Source organism: Passer montanus, unplaced genomic scaffold (genome assembly GCF_014805655.1).
Source record: "Passer montanus isolate IOZ18808 unplaced genomic scaffold, ASM1480565v1 scaffold18, whole genome shotgun sequence".
In the NCBI taxonomy this organism is placed as follows: domain Eukaryota; kingdom Metazoa; phylum Chordata; class Aves; order Passeriformes; family Passeridae; genus Passer; species Passer montanus.
In genome coordinates, this window is record NW_024365381.1 from 16,616,473 (window position 1) to 16,632,334 (window position 15,862).

At 52.0% G+C, this 15,862-nt stretch overlaps 1 protein-coding gene across 4 annotated transcripts in view; it reads right to left on the bottom strand.

Annotated features, from left to right (window-relative positions):
• LTBP2 (latent transforming growth factor beta binding protein 2) overlaps positions 1-15,394 on the bottom strand; it is a 71,459-nt gene extending 56,065 nt beyond the window's left edge. For all 4 annotated transcript variants that reach the window (XM_039705366.1, XM_039705365.1, XM_039705367.1 and 1 more), the window contains exons 1-3: positions 14,598-15,394; positions 6,753-6,823; positions 972-1,215 (exon numbers count right to left, since the gene is read on the bottom strand). In XM_039705366.1, coding sequence (XP_039561300.1) covers positions 972-1,215; positions 6,753-6,823; positions 14,598-15,052 — 770 coding nt within the window. In that variant the 5' untranslated portion in view covers positions 15,053-15,394. The remainder of the gene's footprint in view (positions 1-971; positions 1,216-6,752; positions 6,824-14,597) is intronic.
• Positions 15,395-15,862: the final 468 nt, after the last annotated feature.

Consider the following 15,862-nt stretch of genomic DNA (forward strand, 5'->3'; position numbering starts at 1 on the left):
ATGAGAAAATTCTCTGCCTTAGTGGCTACCAACAAAACCAATCTTTCTGGCCCAGCAATTGAGTGAACAGCTCCAAGAAATACGGGGGTGATGCAATCTAACACTTTGCTCCCATGTTTATGGACTCTTACAGAGAAGTGGAGATGGTCTAAAAAACCAACCTACAGCTCCAGCAGGACATCACAAAACACAAAGATTTGTAAAGGAGTGGTAGCTCAGGTACAGGAGCATCTCAGCACTGATCTGAGGCAGGTGCACTGAAGTGCTAGGTCCTTCCTCTCTGAAAAACCAGATGATGCCACAGTTGTCACCCTGAGCTTAACACACTCCTCACAGTCCCTCCTGCATGGACCTCTGAGCTCAAGCAGCACCACCTTAGCTTCTGTACCCAATATTCAGGCATCCACCTGGGTACCAAAATGACCCAAACCAAAGCAAAATTACTCAGAAATATAGAACAAATGGTTCAATTATTGCTAGAGTCTGCCAGGAGACATCTGTGAGTGTCATTGTTTTGCTAACACCAGCACTTACAAGCACACCTCACGTGTACTCTTCTGTGGGTACTACCTGGATACATTGCTCTAAACATATCCTCTTGGGAAGGATATGTTTAGAACATATCCACCCTGTCCTCTGTCCATCCTTCTGCTACCATGAAGGCTATTCACCAACAGGACAAGGGCAAATGGATCACCTTCACAGTACTCCTTCCTCGTGGGATCATCACTAGCCCATCTCATTCCTGTGTATGCCAGGGGACTGTGACAAAGTGCTGGAAACAAACAGAGTCCCTTGGAGGGACAGCAGGACCTGACCCCCTTATGTCAGCTACCACAGCCTACGGAGGAGTTTTCATCACGAGCCAGGTTGCCTGGTCTCGTGCAGCAGAGGCTGTGGCCCAGCTGACCAAGGTGTAATTTGCCTGAGGGATCGGCGGAGCATCATGCCAGGACTCAGGTTTGACTTACACAGCCGGGACGTGCCGTGGGATGGGCGCCTGAGCCCCCTGCGGGGAGGCATCCCGCCCTATTGTGCTGGTCCTCCTCCGGAGGGAGCCTGTGGGGGGCTGGAAGGCAGCAGCGGCACCAGGCGGGTGGTACTCCTGCTCAGGAACAACTTCTTCACAGCGGAAGCCCTGGAAGCCTGAGCGGCAGGTACAGACCTGGGGGCGGCTGCAGGAGCCCTTGTTCTGGCATGGCGGGTCGCAGACAGCTGAGGAGACACAGAAAGGCAGTTAGTGGACACAGGACTTTAGCCCCATGGTGGTGACACCCAGCTGGGGCAGCACAACTGGGACAGTCCCATCTCATCTCTACAGGCAGGTGACCTTCACAGTCTTGGTGTTACAATTGCTGCGGGCCCCTGACACATGGTCACCTCTACTGGTCTCTGCAGAGCTTTTCTCCTGCAAGGCTCATTTCAAAAAGCTCAGAAATGAGCAGCACGGCCTGCAGAGAGCACATGGCTGCCAGCATTGCCCAGAGTGCTCTGGACAGGAATAGGTCCTAATTCGCAAAAAAAGGGATTGCATGCTACCTTTAGTCTGTTTTGGGGTCTGATTTGCACAGTGCCCCTGGCCTGTCCCCTTCAGTGCTTTCCAGATTTCCTTCCACAGCTGATTTTGGAGTCACTCAAATTCCTCCGCTGCTACGGGGACTTACAGTTCATTAACCTTATGCCTAAATCAACCTCTGAGCCTGTGTGTTCCTAATTACAGCACATCAGCTTCAGTTTGCACCCCAGGAGGAAAGTGCTACTAATTATACACAGGACCCTAACACTTCCCAAGTCAACAGATGCCAAATTGGGTTTATGACACAGGCAGTGGCAGCCAGGAATCCACAGATTGCTCCAGTAGGACTGGGCTCATTGTTCTGAGCAAGGGTAATTGAAAAGGCACTGGAAAACAGTGCTGTCCTTCATAGAAAGAAGGTGCCAGCTGGTCAAAGAGTAATGAAACCTTGCTGGCCAACACAAGGTGGACACTAACCTCCAGCCACATGGAAACCCTGTGAATGGGTTTCAAGCCATGAAGCCACTGCTTCTGCTGAAACCCCCTCTCCCAGGACTGCCCCAGGGAGCCTGCAGGGGTATCTCACCACCTTTACACACAGCTGCAGGGCTTTCAAGAGCATATCCTTCCCCTTCCAGCTGTGCTCTCCACTCCTGTGAGACACAAGCATGCCTTCGAGAAACACTGCTTCTGGACAACAAACATACAGACAGCTCTTTCCTCGTGTGCCATGCATACATCATCCTGCTGTCATCAAGTGAGAGAAGTCCTTATGCAGACACTTGAATTCCTTTCACAGCAGCATAGCCCCCACAACCCTTCCCTCATCCCAAAACTAGCCTGCCATCAGCTTTTCCTGACTAGATCAAGGATATGCTCACTGGAATGCTTCATGTGACATTTATTACCATGTTAACACTCAGGAAGAGAGGGAGATCTCAAGGAAAAGGAGACCCCAAGTCACGTAAGGCTGTATAGGTTAAAGCCAGAGGTTTTGATGAAATCTCCCAGTGAAATAAATCAGCCAACACTGCAGTCTCTGGAACAGGGACAAGGTCCTAGTCAGGCAGGAATTAAGCGTCTCTGGGAAGTCTGGCACTCCAGAAGTTGATGTAATTTATAATACAAAACTCAGCTGTGATTTAAATAGGCTGCCAGTCCCTACTGTTATCTCCCAATAAATGCCTGTTTTTTAACAAAGGCCACCAGCCCAGGAAGCCTGCCATTGAAAACAACCACTTCACATGCTGAAATACTGCAGAGCCACGATGCTGGGACCTGGAACCACGGCAGTTCTCACAACCTCTCCCACCAACAGAGTCACCTTAGGCTGTACCCTTCAGCAGGAAAGTGCTGATAAGCGACCAGGCACTCTAAAAAGCCCCTAAAGCAGTTTACATAGAGAAGAGGAAGGGAATGGGATTAGTCTTCTGGTCTCTTCAAGCAGGATGAATGGGGAGCTGCCCTAGCTGAAATATTTCAGCTCTAGGATTAATCCCCTTCCTAGTTGGCTTTACAGACTCAGGGAGAACTTGAAAGAGCTTTAAAATTTGCTGGTTTTCACTCAGTTCAGCTATGCAATATAAAGAGAGCAGATCAGTCAGTGGCAGCACTGCCAGTGACAAGTGTGTGAAATCATTAGTCAGGTTCCCCAAACCATAACATTAGCTGAAGAAACAAGATGGTTAAAATGCATGTATGTATTTGAAATCTTTCTCTTTGCTTTCTGTTTTCTGACCTCAGGGGTTACTTTGAGGTGTTGCTCCCCAGCTCGGGGTACAATAAACAGTTTCTGTTAAGATGACAGGCATTCATTTCTTCTCACTCGAGTCTCATGTAATCACCTGTTCCAGGAGCTGGGGATTAGGGGAAACAAAAACAGTCATCTGAAAACTCTTAATAAAAGAATAAGACTTGAAGCACTGCTGAAGTATTACTAACAGAAAATGTAGTTTGTTCAAGAACATCTAGCAGTGCCCTCACAGGTTATGTCTAGTGCATAAGGTAAGTCCTCCCAGCAAGGTCACACAGCAGGGGTGACTGTGGCACGACTCTGACCACCCAGCCAGCCCTGTCAGAGGGGAATGCCACCAAGCTCAGCTTTGCTTTTCCTTGCAGGCACACCTGGCCCAGGTGACATCCAAGGTAACATTTGATTACTGAGTCCTGAAGCTCTGCTCATGCTCTTCATCTAGGAGAGTGATGTAGATCTTCACTGTAAGCAGCTCCTGTGCAGTTCCATTCAAAATGCAGAGGAACCTGCCCATCAGCTAGGGCTTCCATGGGAAAACTGAGAAGGGTGCTGAAGGACTTGTACCACTGGGGTTATTTAGTCCACCTTCTCATGGAAAAGTTATGTGTGTAAACTCAGTTCTAACTTATAGCTCTGACTGTGGGAGCACACCCAGAAGGGATGGACAGTTAATCACAAGTGAGGTCTGTGCAGAGTGACAGGGAGGTAGATCAACAGCAATGCAGGAATAACAGAGAAAACAGAATTTCAGTGAAGAACAGCCAGGGTTCAAAAAACACTATAGCCACCGTTCAGAAGAAAGACAAACGAAGAGGCATGTGAATGTCATTTTGCAGATGTGGAAAAGCCCTAGGGATGCTAATGGGACTGTCTGAAGTCACGCTGTGAGGCCACAGCAGAGCCAGAGACTCAGCCTGGAATCCCTGCACCTCTATTCACCATCTTAACTGAAAGACCATCTGTATAAGATTGGAAAGCCCATTCGTTTATTTAGTCCTTCCTGACACACTGATTAAAAATGTTTCTTTTAAACTTTAAAATATTCATGTCAGGGAAAAAGCTCATGCTGCATTCCCAGCCCAGCCCAGGGTACTATCTCTGGAAGCAGCAAAGAACCATCATGAATAAAGCTGATAAAAGTGGAGGCTGATAAACTAACATGGGGAGGCTGAGCATGATGAGCTAATAGGCAGCAGCTAAATTACTGACAAGTGTACACTGCAGCCACTGCAGCCCCGAAAATGTGGCCAGTGCAAGGGGGCATCTGGCTACTTGTGTATACAGCTTTCTTCTCCACCAAACTAGAACATAATGGCCAAAGTCTCACTCCAGAACAAAGTTAAACAGGCAGGAGGTTGAACCCTTCAGGCCTACATTCAGATGCAGCTCACTATCCCTAATGGCCCCTTCTGCAAGAAGACCTCTGGAGCCCCACGGCATGGAGCCCCTGTGTGCAGCTCAAAGGGGTAACCTGGCAGTGTGTGGGCAGAGATCAAGCCCGCTGCAAAGAGGCAAGGTCTTCCTTCTAAACTCCCTGAGCTCATTTCCACTTTCCCAGGAGACGTTGTTGCTCCAGGGAAAGATGTTTTTCTTTTTATATTCCCAGTCACAGATTGTCTGAAAATTCCACAAGTCCTCACTGCAACTTTGGTCCTCAAATCTGAAACATACAGAGAGACACTTCCCTAAGGCTGGAGTTAAGTCATATGCAGGGATATTGAAAGAATAAAGTGCCTACAAAAGCATGGGTGAAGGAAGAAACCACCACCCTTGGTAGGTGAGAAGAAGTAGATTATGGCAACAGTTTGACATATCTTCTCTCCTTTACCCAAGCTCAAATCCTTGAAAACCAAGTATCTGTCCAACACCTGAATACCAATTCTTCCATGTTTCATCACTCTTAAGAGGTTCTCTCTGGCTGCATTTCTACCCCACTGACTTCCTTGATATGCCACATATCAAAGACCATGGGAACAGATATTAAACAGCATTACAGTGCAGAAACTTAACGGGGATGGGCTGTCCAGCTTGCCTTGGCAGCTTTAAAAACAGCTGTATGTCTCCAGCAGCTTGAATTCCAGCAGAAAAGCTCAGGGAGGGAGGTAGCTGGGAATGAAATTATGTTTACACATCACCAGTCTCCACCGAAGTCCTGGCTGAGCATTACCATCCCCGGTCAGGGGGACACTGTCAGGCCTGATCATGTTGACACTGTCCTTTTAATGAATCCTTGGGAACAAGGGCTCAGCACCTGAGCAATCACCAGGCAGCCTGCGTGGCTGCAAGCCCAGATCTACTGCTCCTACCAAAATCCCTAATGAGAGAAAGATGCTGCCATGGCTGGCCCCGCGCGGTGTTTACAGACACTGTCTGGCAGCACAGCACGCTCTCTACCGTTTGGCTTCTGTCGGCATGGGGGAGAGGGAGAGGGGAGGTGAGTCAGCCCTTGGCCCCCTGCTCCCAAACAGCGATTGCTAATGCAATTACCCCAGCGCGGCCAAAGCGCCGTGAGATCCGCGGCAAACAAAGCCGAGCCTGCTTCCCTGCTTAACATCTGGGCAGCTGCTGCCACTCAAGTAAAGGCAGATGTTCTGGGCTGCCCGTGCTCCTGCCCTCCCAGCACGGCGGGCAGCCCCGCAGCCCCCGGGCCCCAGCAGGTGCATGGGCCAGCAGGCCCTGGCCGAGGCCCACGGAGGAGCTGCGTGGTGCAGCCCTGGACACAGGGACAGCCATCACAGCAGGGGTCTCAGAGCTGCGGAGCTGTTGAGGGTGGAGGTGACAGTTCACCTGTCTCTGGTGTGCACTGCACTGGTGCCTACCCAAACATGTCTCCCAGGGCTGGTCAGGAGCCCACAATGACCACAGTCCCCAGGGCTGTACCAGGGCTGCCTGGATGAGCGGAACACTCCATAATTCCTCTGTGGGTAGGCAGGAGGGTCCTGGCCAGGCAGTTTTGCACCCTGTGCCTCACTGCTGCACACTCCAGCCCCACCCATCCCAGCCCTCGTGCCAAATCCATTAATTGCTTTAGTTAATAGCACTCAGATAATCCGCAGCCCTGATTCCCCACTCAGCATCAGCAATGCTCACCCACATGAGCACAGCCCCAGTCTGCCAGTTCCCAACTGCTGGGGCACTCACAGACCCATCTTGGCTCCAAGCAGGATAAGTGAGAGCCCAAGGCTCAAAACTCACACATAAATTCGCCACTACAATGCCCTGCCCCAACAGGATCCTGCCATGGATGGATACTAATAAAAATAATGAAGTAAAACCATAATTACTCAAACTTTGCTGGCAGACAGGAAGAGCTGACCTACAGCCTGGCAGTCCCACAGCAAGGCTGTGGCACTCCTCCACAGACCCCATGATTTATCTCCTGCCCTGGCACGGTGCATGGGGGGTGTGTGGGGTCACAGAAGTATTCAAGCCCTTTTTAGAGGTGCATCTGAGACTTGCACTGGCTGAGACTGTCATACTCACGTTTGATGCAGCGGTTTGTGCCTGGAGCTGTGGTCCATCCTGGGCAACACTGTCTGCCACAGACATTTGGCCTAAGCAGAGAGACAAAGCAGTGTGGTTAGGAGAGGGGGAAGCTGAGGTCTTGCTGCAGCCATCACCTCTGAGTCACCCAGAAAATTATTTCCTGCAGCATCTGATATTTCCTTCCAGATGGACCGGCAGCTGAGATCAAAACCAATGGGACAAGGGCTGGGTTGTTTAAGTGTTTGGAAAAGAAACCCCCAAGGATTGTGAATGCTGCAGTGTGAGCGATCCCTGTGAGAGGAGCTCCCTTTTGAACTGGCATTATGCTGCATTCCTGGCACAGCACACAGCACCATTTTCCTCCTGAGAGCAATTGGAGGCCAGCAGCCAAAGATCATTAAAGATCTCATGGTTCTTCATGGTATTGGGGTGTAAATTGGGCCCAATTTCAACTTTGGTCATAGTGCCTTGCCTCTGCCAATGTCCTGAGCTGCTCCAGCCGAAGACAACACTTCATTCTGCACCTAACTGCTGCTGCCTGTGCCTGTGCATTGCCCAGCCCTGCCCTGGCAGGGATGGCACATCAGAAGCTGCACTCTGGGGCACTCCCCAGCTGGCTCTCCAGTCCTGCCTTTGTGATCTGTCTCTAGTGCAGTGACCCAGGGTGCTGAGGACTCTCTGGTGCTATGAAATTTGTGTCTACCTGGTGTGCATAGAGCGACACTAATTCCAAGATGCTGAAATCATTTCCATGAGTGTTGAACACAGGATTTAGTTGCAGTTACTTTTTGCACTTACATCCTCCCCACCTCTCCCTTCTTATGTTTTCAGGTAGGGATGACTGAGCTACAGCTATCAAAGACAGTGCTGGGCATTTAAGGGGTGCTCTGCAATGCCCAAGCAGGCAGCTAATGCTGCTGCCTCTGGTCTCATCATATTTAAGTGTCTATAATGAGAAGGAATAACAAGTTCCAGAGTGCTCTCCAAAAGTATTAATCATCATGGAGGGAAGCTTTTAGAAATAGGTAACCTTTGCATGTCGAGGTAGATGAGAAAGAACAGTTGTCAAAAGATAGAAACTTAGAAACAGCCAGAAAGCTCTGGAAATCCTCTGGAAAAGAAGTGGAGAGTATGGTTTATTTCTAATGCTGGACAAGGCAGTCAGAGCTGCTGACAGAATTTACAGGAACCACAGAAACATGCACATTTGTCTTCTGGGTTGACTTTAACATGGACACAGCAGGGTCAGAGGAAGATCCTGCTCTAAACTGGCATCCTCCTGACTCCTGCATGCACATGGCCTGAGGTGAGGCTCCAGAAGTGCCAGGGCTTGAGCTGTGGGGCTCACGTTTTAGGAGAGCCAAGGACAGTGGGTGGCAGGTATGCCAAGGATTGTTCTGGTGCTCACAAATGAAGCTGCCTGCAGAGATACAATTGCTCCATGTGGGAAAGGGAAGTAGTCTGAGAAGACACATCATTTAAAAGAGTTACTTAGTCCTTCAGGATCAATGTTTTATTAATCTGAGCAGATTTTTGTAGGGAGAAAGCACTTAAATTCCCTTGGTGTAACTTCCTGCAAGCAGACCAAGCCAAAGTAATTCTAGCACCCACCCATATCTGCTCTGGCTGGGCAAAACCACCAATTTCCAGCATTTTGTCTGTCAAGTCAAAGAGATGTATGTGTCTCTTCCTTAAGACATCCTCAGAAATAATCCATTAAAAAAAACCCCTTCCTTTATTTACTGCATAAGAGCTCACAGGCCTTAAACACTTTCAAGGTGTCCTGATCAGTAAAAATAGAAAACTATTGAGCTGGAGCAGGTCTTTGGACAATTAAGGTCCTGAGAGGGACTCTATTCCAAGCAGCAACATAAGCAGCTTTGCTTAGACTGTCACAGCTCCCATTCTTCCTTTGGCACAGGTGAAACACACCTCACAAGTCATATTCAGTCTCTTCAGTGAGCAAAGCCCTTGTCCTTTCCCACCTCAACTTTGCCAGAAAATCATGCTTCTTGTGGGCAAAATAGCGACCTTCTCCAGAGAAGCTGCTTTGGCCTTGAGTCATACTATTAGTTCTTTGTGGGATTAATGTTTGAATTTCATCTACATCTCTCACAGGCATGCTGGAGAGAGCATGTTGCTAGCTGCTCTCAATGCCAACACCAAGCCAGAAGTCATAGGAAGAAAAGATATGAGGCTAAAATAGACAGGGGCCCAAACCTGAGCAGACAAGACCACTCCTGAAGTCATTAAACCCCTGCTGGGTTCAGCACAAATCTCTCCTTAACAGAGCCACTCTGTGTCACTGCCAAGCCCAGAGAGGAGCTGCCAGCCCCAGGTGAAGGGGTTGGTGTTGATGCCAGCACCAACCAGGGAGATGTTCCAGGAGGGAGGACAACCTGGCAGGGATGCCCTCAGGGGCAGGGGCAAAAGGAATACCTGGATGGGAATGTTCCTTCCTACCACAAGGTCCTGGATGAGAGAATGGGAACAGATGGAGGCAGGGAGGACCTCCTAGACTGGAAATCAGAAGTTGGAAGGAACTACATGCAAGTAGTGCTGGAGAGTAGAAAAGAACCACACCACAACTAATTCCTGATGAAAGCCCAGTGAGCAGGACCTCACAGAGCAAGAGGCACAGCTAAGTAAGAATATCAGCTGCAAGAAAATAGATAGCTATGGGAGCTTTGCTGCATGGGACCCATTCCTGAGCACTTCTGGTTCTACTTCAAGTATTTTGTTGTCATTTGCCCGGTTTGAATGCCATGGGGTTTGTACTGGCTTGCAAAGAATTCAGAATGAGTCCCATGAAATTTAAGGAGTGTGGCATGTTTACAACACTGCGGGATGGTGCTTGAGAGACAGTGGTGGCTTCCATATCCATTTGTCCTGCTGCACATGACACCACAAACACTTTAGGCAAAGATGTGGCTCAAGCACGAGGCCCCTTTGGGGCATGTCCAGTCTCTCCATCCAATGCTGCTTCTGGAGAACAAACAAGTGGCAGGGTCCCTCCAGGTCTAGTGTCACCACAACGGGGGTGATTCCTGAAGACCTGCAGACACTGAGCAGCCTCTGATCACCCCTCCTCACACAGGGAACAAGGCCTTCCAAGGCATCGGGCAGAGCTGCCCAGCAAGAGGAGCTGCTGTGTGCCATGACACACCGAGCCCCTGGCAGACCTAACAGTGACACAAGCCAGAGCCGTGATCGGAACTTTGAAGCTCTCAGCAGCTGCCTGAGCAGGTTTTCTCCTGCTCCCCACTCCTTGGAACAGGAAGCACAGCAGAAAGGAAATGGGAGCATGACTCACACCCTCATCCAGGGCAGCTTGGGCCGCAGGGAGACCGGAGGATGAATGGGCATGTGGAGGGGCCAGCAGCTCTCCCAGCTGGAAAGAAACTCAACAGTCAAAGCAGAAGGGAAGGCATGCCCTCACATGGGTCCTGCAAAATGAAGTTCCACTGAACCTCATACTAGGTCACGTTCCACAGGATGCCTTAATCCCAGCCCTAACACTGATGCCAAAACAAGCCTTCAGCAAACGATCAGTCTTTCCTATCTCTGTCTCCTTACCAGTGGAAGAAGTTAATAATGTATTTGCCTTCCTAAGGGTCAGGTCAGCTAGCACATATCCTGTGAAATGAAACATTGCTGAGAACATTCAAAGGCACTGAGACTTGATTGCTTCTAACACTGTGCTGCTACAGGGCTCATGGGCCACTTAGCACCTTCCGAAATAGTTTCCAGCCCAGCTCTGACAAAGCAGACAGAGATCATTTCCAGTAGCCAGTTCCCCCTTTTTGAAGAGGAAGGGCATTGGATAGCTCAGACAGCTAAATAGCCACAGTACCAGAGAAAACCCTAAGGCACAACTCTGCATTTCTGGGAAAATGCAGAGTGGGGCACTGGATCCACATATCAGCCTCTGCCTCAAGTACCAGGTACACCCTGAGGTCTCCAAAGAGCACAGGCAGCAGCAAGCAACTGCAAAACAGGCTTTTGCTTCATTCTGTGGCTCACATGCACCATCCATGCCCAGGTATAATCCCTGGCATGATGACCTTGGTGTACAGGAGCTCCCAGGCACTACTCACCCACCTGCTCCTTTTCTGGGACAGAGAGCCCCTTGAAACTCCCCACAGAGCTGAAGCCAGTGCCATGAAGCCTCCTTGCACCCAGAAGAACCATTCATAGCCCTGACTGGATGCACTGGCACAACCTTGGACTTGAGCAAAGGAGCTGCTGCAAGCCACTCCTTCATCCCCTCCTTTGCTGCTGCAGCCAGAGGCACCAACAGGATCGGACTCAGGCATGCAGTGGTGCCCAGGACGAGAACAGCCTGCAAGACTTTGCAGTGCTATCTTAAACAAGACCAAGCAACCACAACAGGCACCAGGGGAAGGAAAACAAGAAAACAGTAGTAGGATCTTGGCTTTTACAGTAATGATCACATACTGTTTCTGAAGCATTCAGTAGAACACTTTTTTTCACCACTTATTTTAACAGCAATCTATGCATCATCTTTCAGCTTCACGCAGAACTCTGTGCTGCCAGATATGCTGACTCCATTCAGACCATGTACAGCATCCTCACAGGAGGCCAGAGGGACCATTAGATCATCAGGTCTGCCTTTCTACTGCAGGAAAGTGAACTTCATCCAAATGCATATGAAATATTTGCAGTCAGACCCAGTGAAGAGCATTAGCAAAAGGCTGCTGGCATCCATGAGTCACTGAAAACACTCTGCCAAGTCCACACCAGCATTTAACTGCCTCCACTCCTGAGCAATCCTGTAAACACACTGCAGTGAGAACCTATATGCCACAAAGCCTGGGTAAAGCAGGATTATGCAGCCACAGATGGTGTCTACAACAGTGATTAAACGTGGACTGGGGTGTAGAATGCCCAAAAAGAAAATGGGATGGAGAAAGAATGAGTCTGGGACTCTCTGCTTGCTACCTGTGAAACCTCACATGCCCCTTGAAACTGTCCAGGCAGGCACCAGAAGTAGAGGCTTCCCCAAATTACTCTCCCATTACCCACCTTCCTCATCACTGTGACCCACCCTCCCAGCCACAGGGCAGCACAAGAAGAGGGGACACAACCCAGGGGACACTGACACAGAGGGAGATGCCCACAGTGTCCTCGCAGCAGGACTGGCCAGCCCAAATTAGGGATGCATCCAGCACACAAGTACAGTCACAGCTGGCTTGTGTTGCTGCTACCCTACCACAGAACACTCAACAGGAAAATCCTTCTAGTCAGGGGAGCTGGAGAAACAGGGATGTTCAGCTGAGCAGAGCAAAGCAGTGATGTTTTCAGGGCTGGATTGTTTTCTTCACTCAGTGCCAGAAGGCAGTAGTTTTCTGTGATGTTTGCTGGGATATCAAAAGCTCACAGTGAGTCTTCTGGGAAAATACTAAAATCCAGCTCTTCCAAGTCTTGAAGTTGGATGCATTCAAGAAATTGTTTGTACAAGTCACACCTGCAAAAAGGTCAGACATGAGCAGGATGGCATCCAAAGAGTCCCTAGGAAAGAACCTCAATCTTGGGTATGCAGCTATCAGACAAGGTGAGAAAATAATTATCTAGAAAAACATAGAGTGCCAATAAAAGGGTTTTTTTTTCAACCACAGAACTCCACGGGACCCCTGCAGGTACCAGCAGAAAGCTCTCACTGGGGAATCTAAAAAGGCAACACATGTAGGAGTTGCAATTCTTAGCCAAAATAATTGTATAAATAAACAGTACTGGGGTTTAGTGTACCTGCAAAGTTACCTGAGTAAAGGAAAATGAAGGTTGTCATACCAGAGACTAGCAGGAGTTCAGTGTAAATAGCAGAACAGAAAATATCCCACCTGGCAAAAAAATGAAACATCACAAATTGAAGTTTTTTAAGGGCCCTGAGTTTCCTGGATGAAAATGTGTCTGGGGCAGCAAGGGGTGTGAGAAGATGGATGAGGTGGAAGGACAGAGTCTCCCAGAATGGCTGGAGGCAGCAGCAGCTAGCTTTCCATGAGGAGCAACACCATGTGGTTACTCATGGACAGTTATTTCAGCTAGGCTTTCTCTTAAGCTCTGAAGACAGTAAGTTATAGAGAAGCTTCAAAAGTGAGAGTTTGACAGAAAGCCATTACAAACACTTTGCAGAACTGAAGCTCTTGGGGATTGTAGAAAGCTCTGACCCCCAGCCTTGATCTTACAGTGCAGAGCAGAGGCAGAAAGTTCAGCAGAGCCTGCACATGAAACACAGCACTAGGACACAGCTCTTCCTTACTTTGAGCTTGGAGGCAATGGCACTTTCAGGTCACAGGCAAACTGTGAAAATGCTGGACCAACCATCCCTGTTTACACCCAGGACTGAGGGATGAAAGCTACTTGCAAAAAGGTTCAGCGCTCTTCTGAACACAGTGTGAACCTTGGGCTGCCCTCCTGCTCCTGACAGCAGCACAGGCCAGCTGTTGTCACCAGAGGCAGCTGCACTCTGAAAACAAACATGCTAGGTATCAGATGACTCAAATTCAACCAAACTGCTACATGATCCCAAAGCAACACTGACAACATTCCAACTGCAGAAAGGGTAAAATCTTTCTGAGCCCAAAAATGTCCAAATCGGACTGAGCACGACTGAATCTTCCCAATACCCCCTCTCTGGGTGGCTGACAAGCCAAGATAATGAGCTGGGTAAGCTCAGAACCTATATGCCTAGTTGTTAGTGATACTTTATGTGTCAAACATAATAGAAATAGAGTGAACTTGGTGCTTCTGTGGATCTGTTGAAGGAAAGTGGCACTGAAAACAGTTCTGTCTCTAAACTTTACAAGGAGATGAGTATGGGAAAGAGAAAACCCAGAGAAGTTCTAGTGAAGCTCCCCACCAGATGTTAGAAGAAGACATTTCTGCCCATGTCAGAGGGCTGTAAACCCAGAGCCTGCCCCCACAATCCCCCTAGCAAGGCTCACATGAGAGCAGACACACACAGTGCCACATGGGTTGGTCAAACTCCTGCGCGATGGTTTTGGCAGCCCTGCCCAAGTGGCAAAGGAGCTAATCAGCCACGGTAGAGCAGCGAGGGAGCTGCCGAGGAAGGGGCCAGGGCTGAAGAGTCCATCAGCCTGTACGGCTCTCCAGGCTCCCCTCACGGCCGAGCAGCTGGCCTCGCCATACGATATCCCCTCCACCTCCACAGGGCTGCAGCCAGAGACTGGAGCTGGAAGCGGCCCTGCCAGGCAAGTCATAGGAAGCCTCCTTCGGCGGAGCCAACTCAAGCCATGGGAAGCTGCGGCGGGGAGTGCTTACAAGGGGCCCATTATGGGAGGAAGGAGCCAAGAGGCCAGGTACCTGCAGCAAGAGCGGCAGCAGACAGACCCCGTGCCGCAGAGCCAAGCAAGCCCCTCCAGCTCCTCCACCACCTAAACCACATCACATCCCCCTCGGAGTCCCCCACCCCGCATGCCTCCCGGGACGGCCGTGGGCAGCCCCAGAGGGCAGCTGGGACGCTGCCCGGGGCCGCGCAGCTGTCTGCCAGCCGGGGCCCCGCTCTGCCAGGAGGGCTCTGCATCCCAGAGCCGGTGGCACGGCACCCTGCGCGCACACCGACACACACGCACCCACGAGCGGCCGCAAGTGCGGGGCAGGCGCGCCGCAGGACAGCGGGCATGGAGCGGGCTGTCGCTCCGGGAGCGCGGGGAGCACTGCCCCGCCATCCCGCGGGGGACGTGGCAGCGCCCGCGGGATGGAAAAGGGGGTGCAGCACGGGGCTCGCGATGGGACCCTGCCCCTCCGTCCGGGGCTCACGCAAGGCACCCCCGGCAGGATTCCCCCGGCCGCAGCACTTACCCCGCCATCCTCCCTCTGCCGCTTGGCTCCTTCGCCCGGGGCACCACTCGCGCTTTCAGCCCGCTGCCCTGCCGCTGGCGGGAGGCGTCCTGCCTGTTCCTCTGTGCCACGCCGGGACCGAACGCGGCATCTCCCGCCTGGCCGCGGGGCGTGGGCAGCCCGCGCTCGGGACGCTGCCCGCGGCCGTCGGCACCGCTCGGGCTCCCCGCGGCGGCCGCGGAGCCGCGATCCACGTGGAGGGCTGCGGGGAGGGGCCGTGACGGTGGAGGGGACCGGGACGCTGGGGACAGGCCGTTCGCCGTGCCCGCCGCCCCCAGGGCAGCCCCGCGGCTTCGCAGCCGCGCCGCTCCCCCGGGCCCCGGCTCCAGCCTTGCCGCCGAGTCCGGCCGGCAGCGGGCGAAGCCCAGGAGGACGGCGAAGGTGAGCGGGAGGAGGCTGGCGGCAGCGCCCCGCATGGTGTCAGCCGGTGGCGAGGGGACACGGGCGGAGCGGAGCGCTCAGAGCCCGGCCGGCATCCCCCGGCGGGCGCGGGGCAGCGGGGACCGCCGGCTCTCCGCCCCCGTTCACCGCCCCATCCCGTTCCGGGACTCCGACGGGACCTGCCGCCCACCGGGGCCGGGGGCGCAGAGAGCAGTGCTGAGGCAGGGGAGAGGGCTGCCGGGCGGCCCCCGCAGGAGGAGGAAGAGGAGAAGAGCGGCCGGCCCCGCTCTCCGGGTTGCCAGCGAGATCCCGCGCTCCGCAGGCAGCTCCAAGCACCTTCGCGCCTGCCTCTGGCACTGGCAGCGCCTGGAGGGGATGGAGGGTTTTATTTTTGGAAACCTCCCCCTTTGTGTCTTTTTGATGCTGACATCCCCCCTCTCCAGAGGACACGGCTCGGCCCCCCTTCTTAGGAGAGGAGACATTCCAGCAACACCCACTTTGGCAAAGGGAAACAAACTACAACAGAGAAGCCTTAACCCCTGCCTGGCCAGGGAGACCCGGCCCGGCAGGCGGTGTGCAGCCTCCGCAGCCCGGCCCGCCGCGGCTGGGAGCGCAAAGGAAAGCGCAGCGACCCCGGCTTGGAGAGCGCGGAGCAGAAGACTCGGAGGCCGGAGGAATACACCGCTGCCCCTCGGCATCTGGGGACTTCTGGAGCTGCATCAGCACCGCTAGCCCTCTCGCTATTCCGAATCACATCTACCAGGAGAAAGGCACGGCAATGGGAAGAGCCTTGTTGGCTATCCCACACTGGCTCCAGAGCTCTTAGATCCTCTCAAACCCATTCA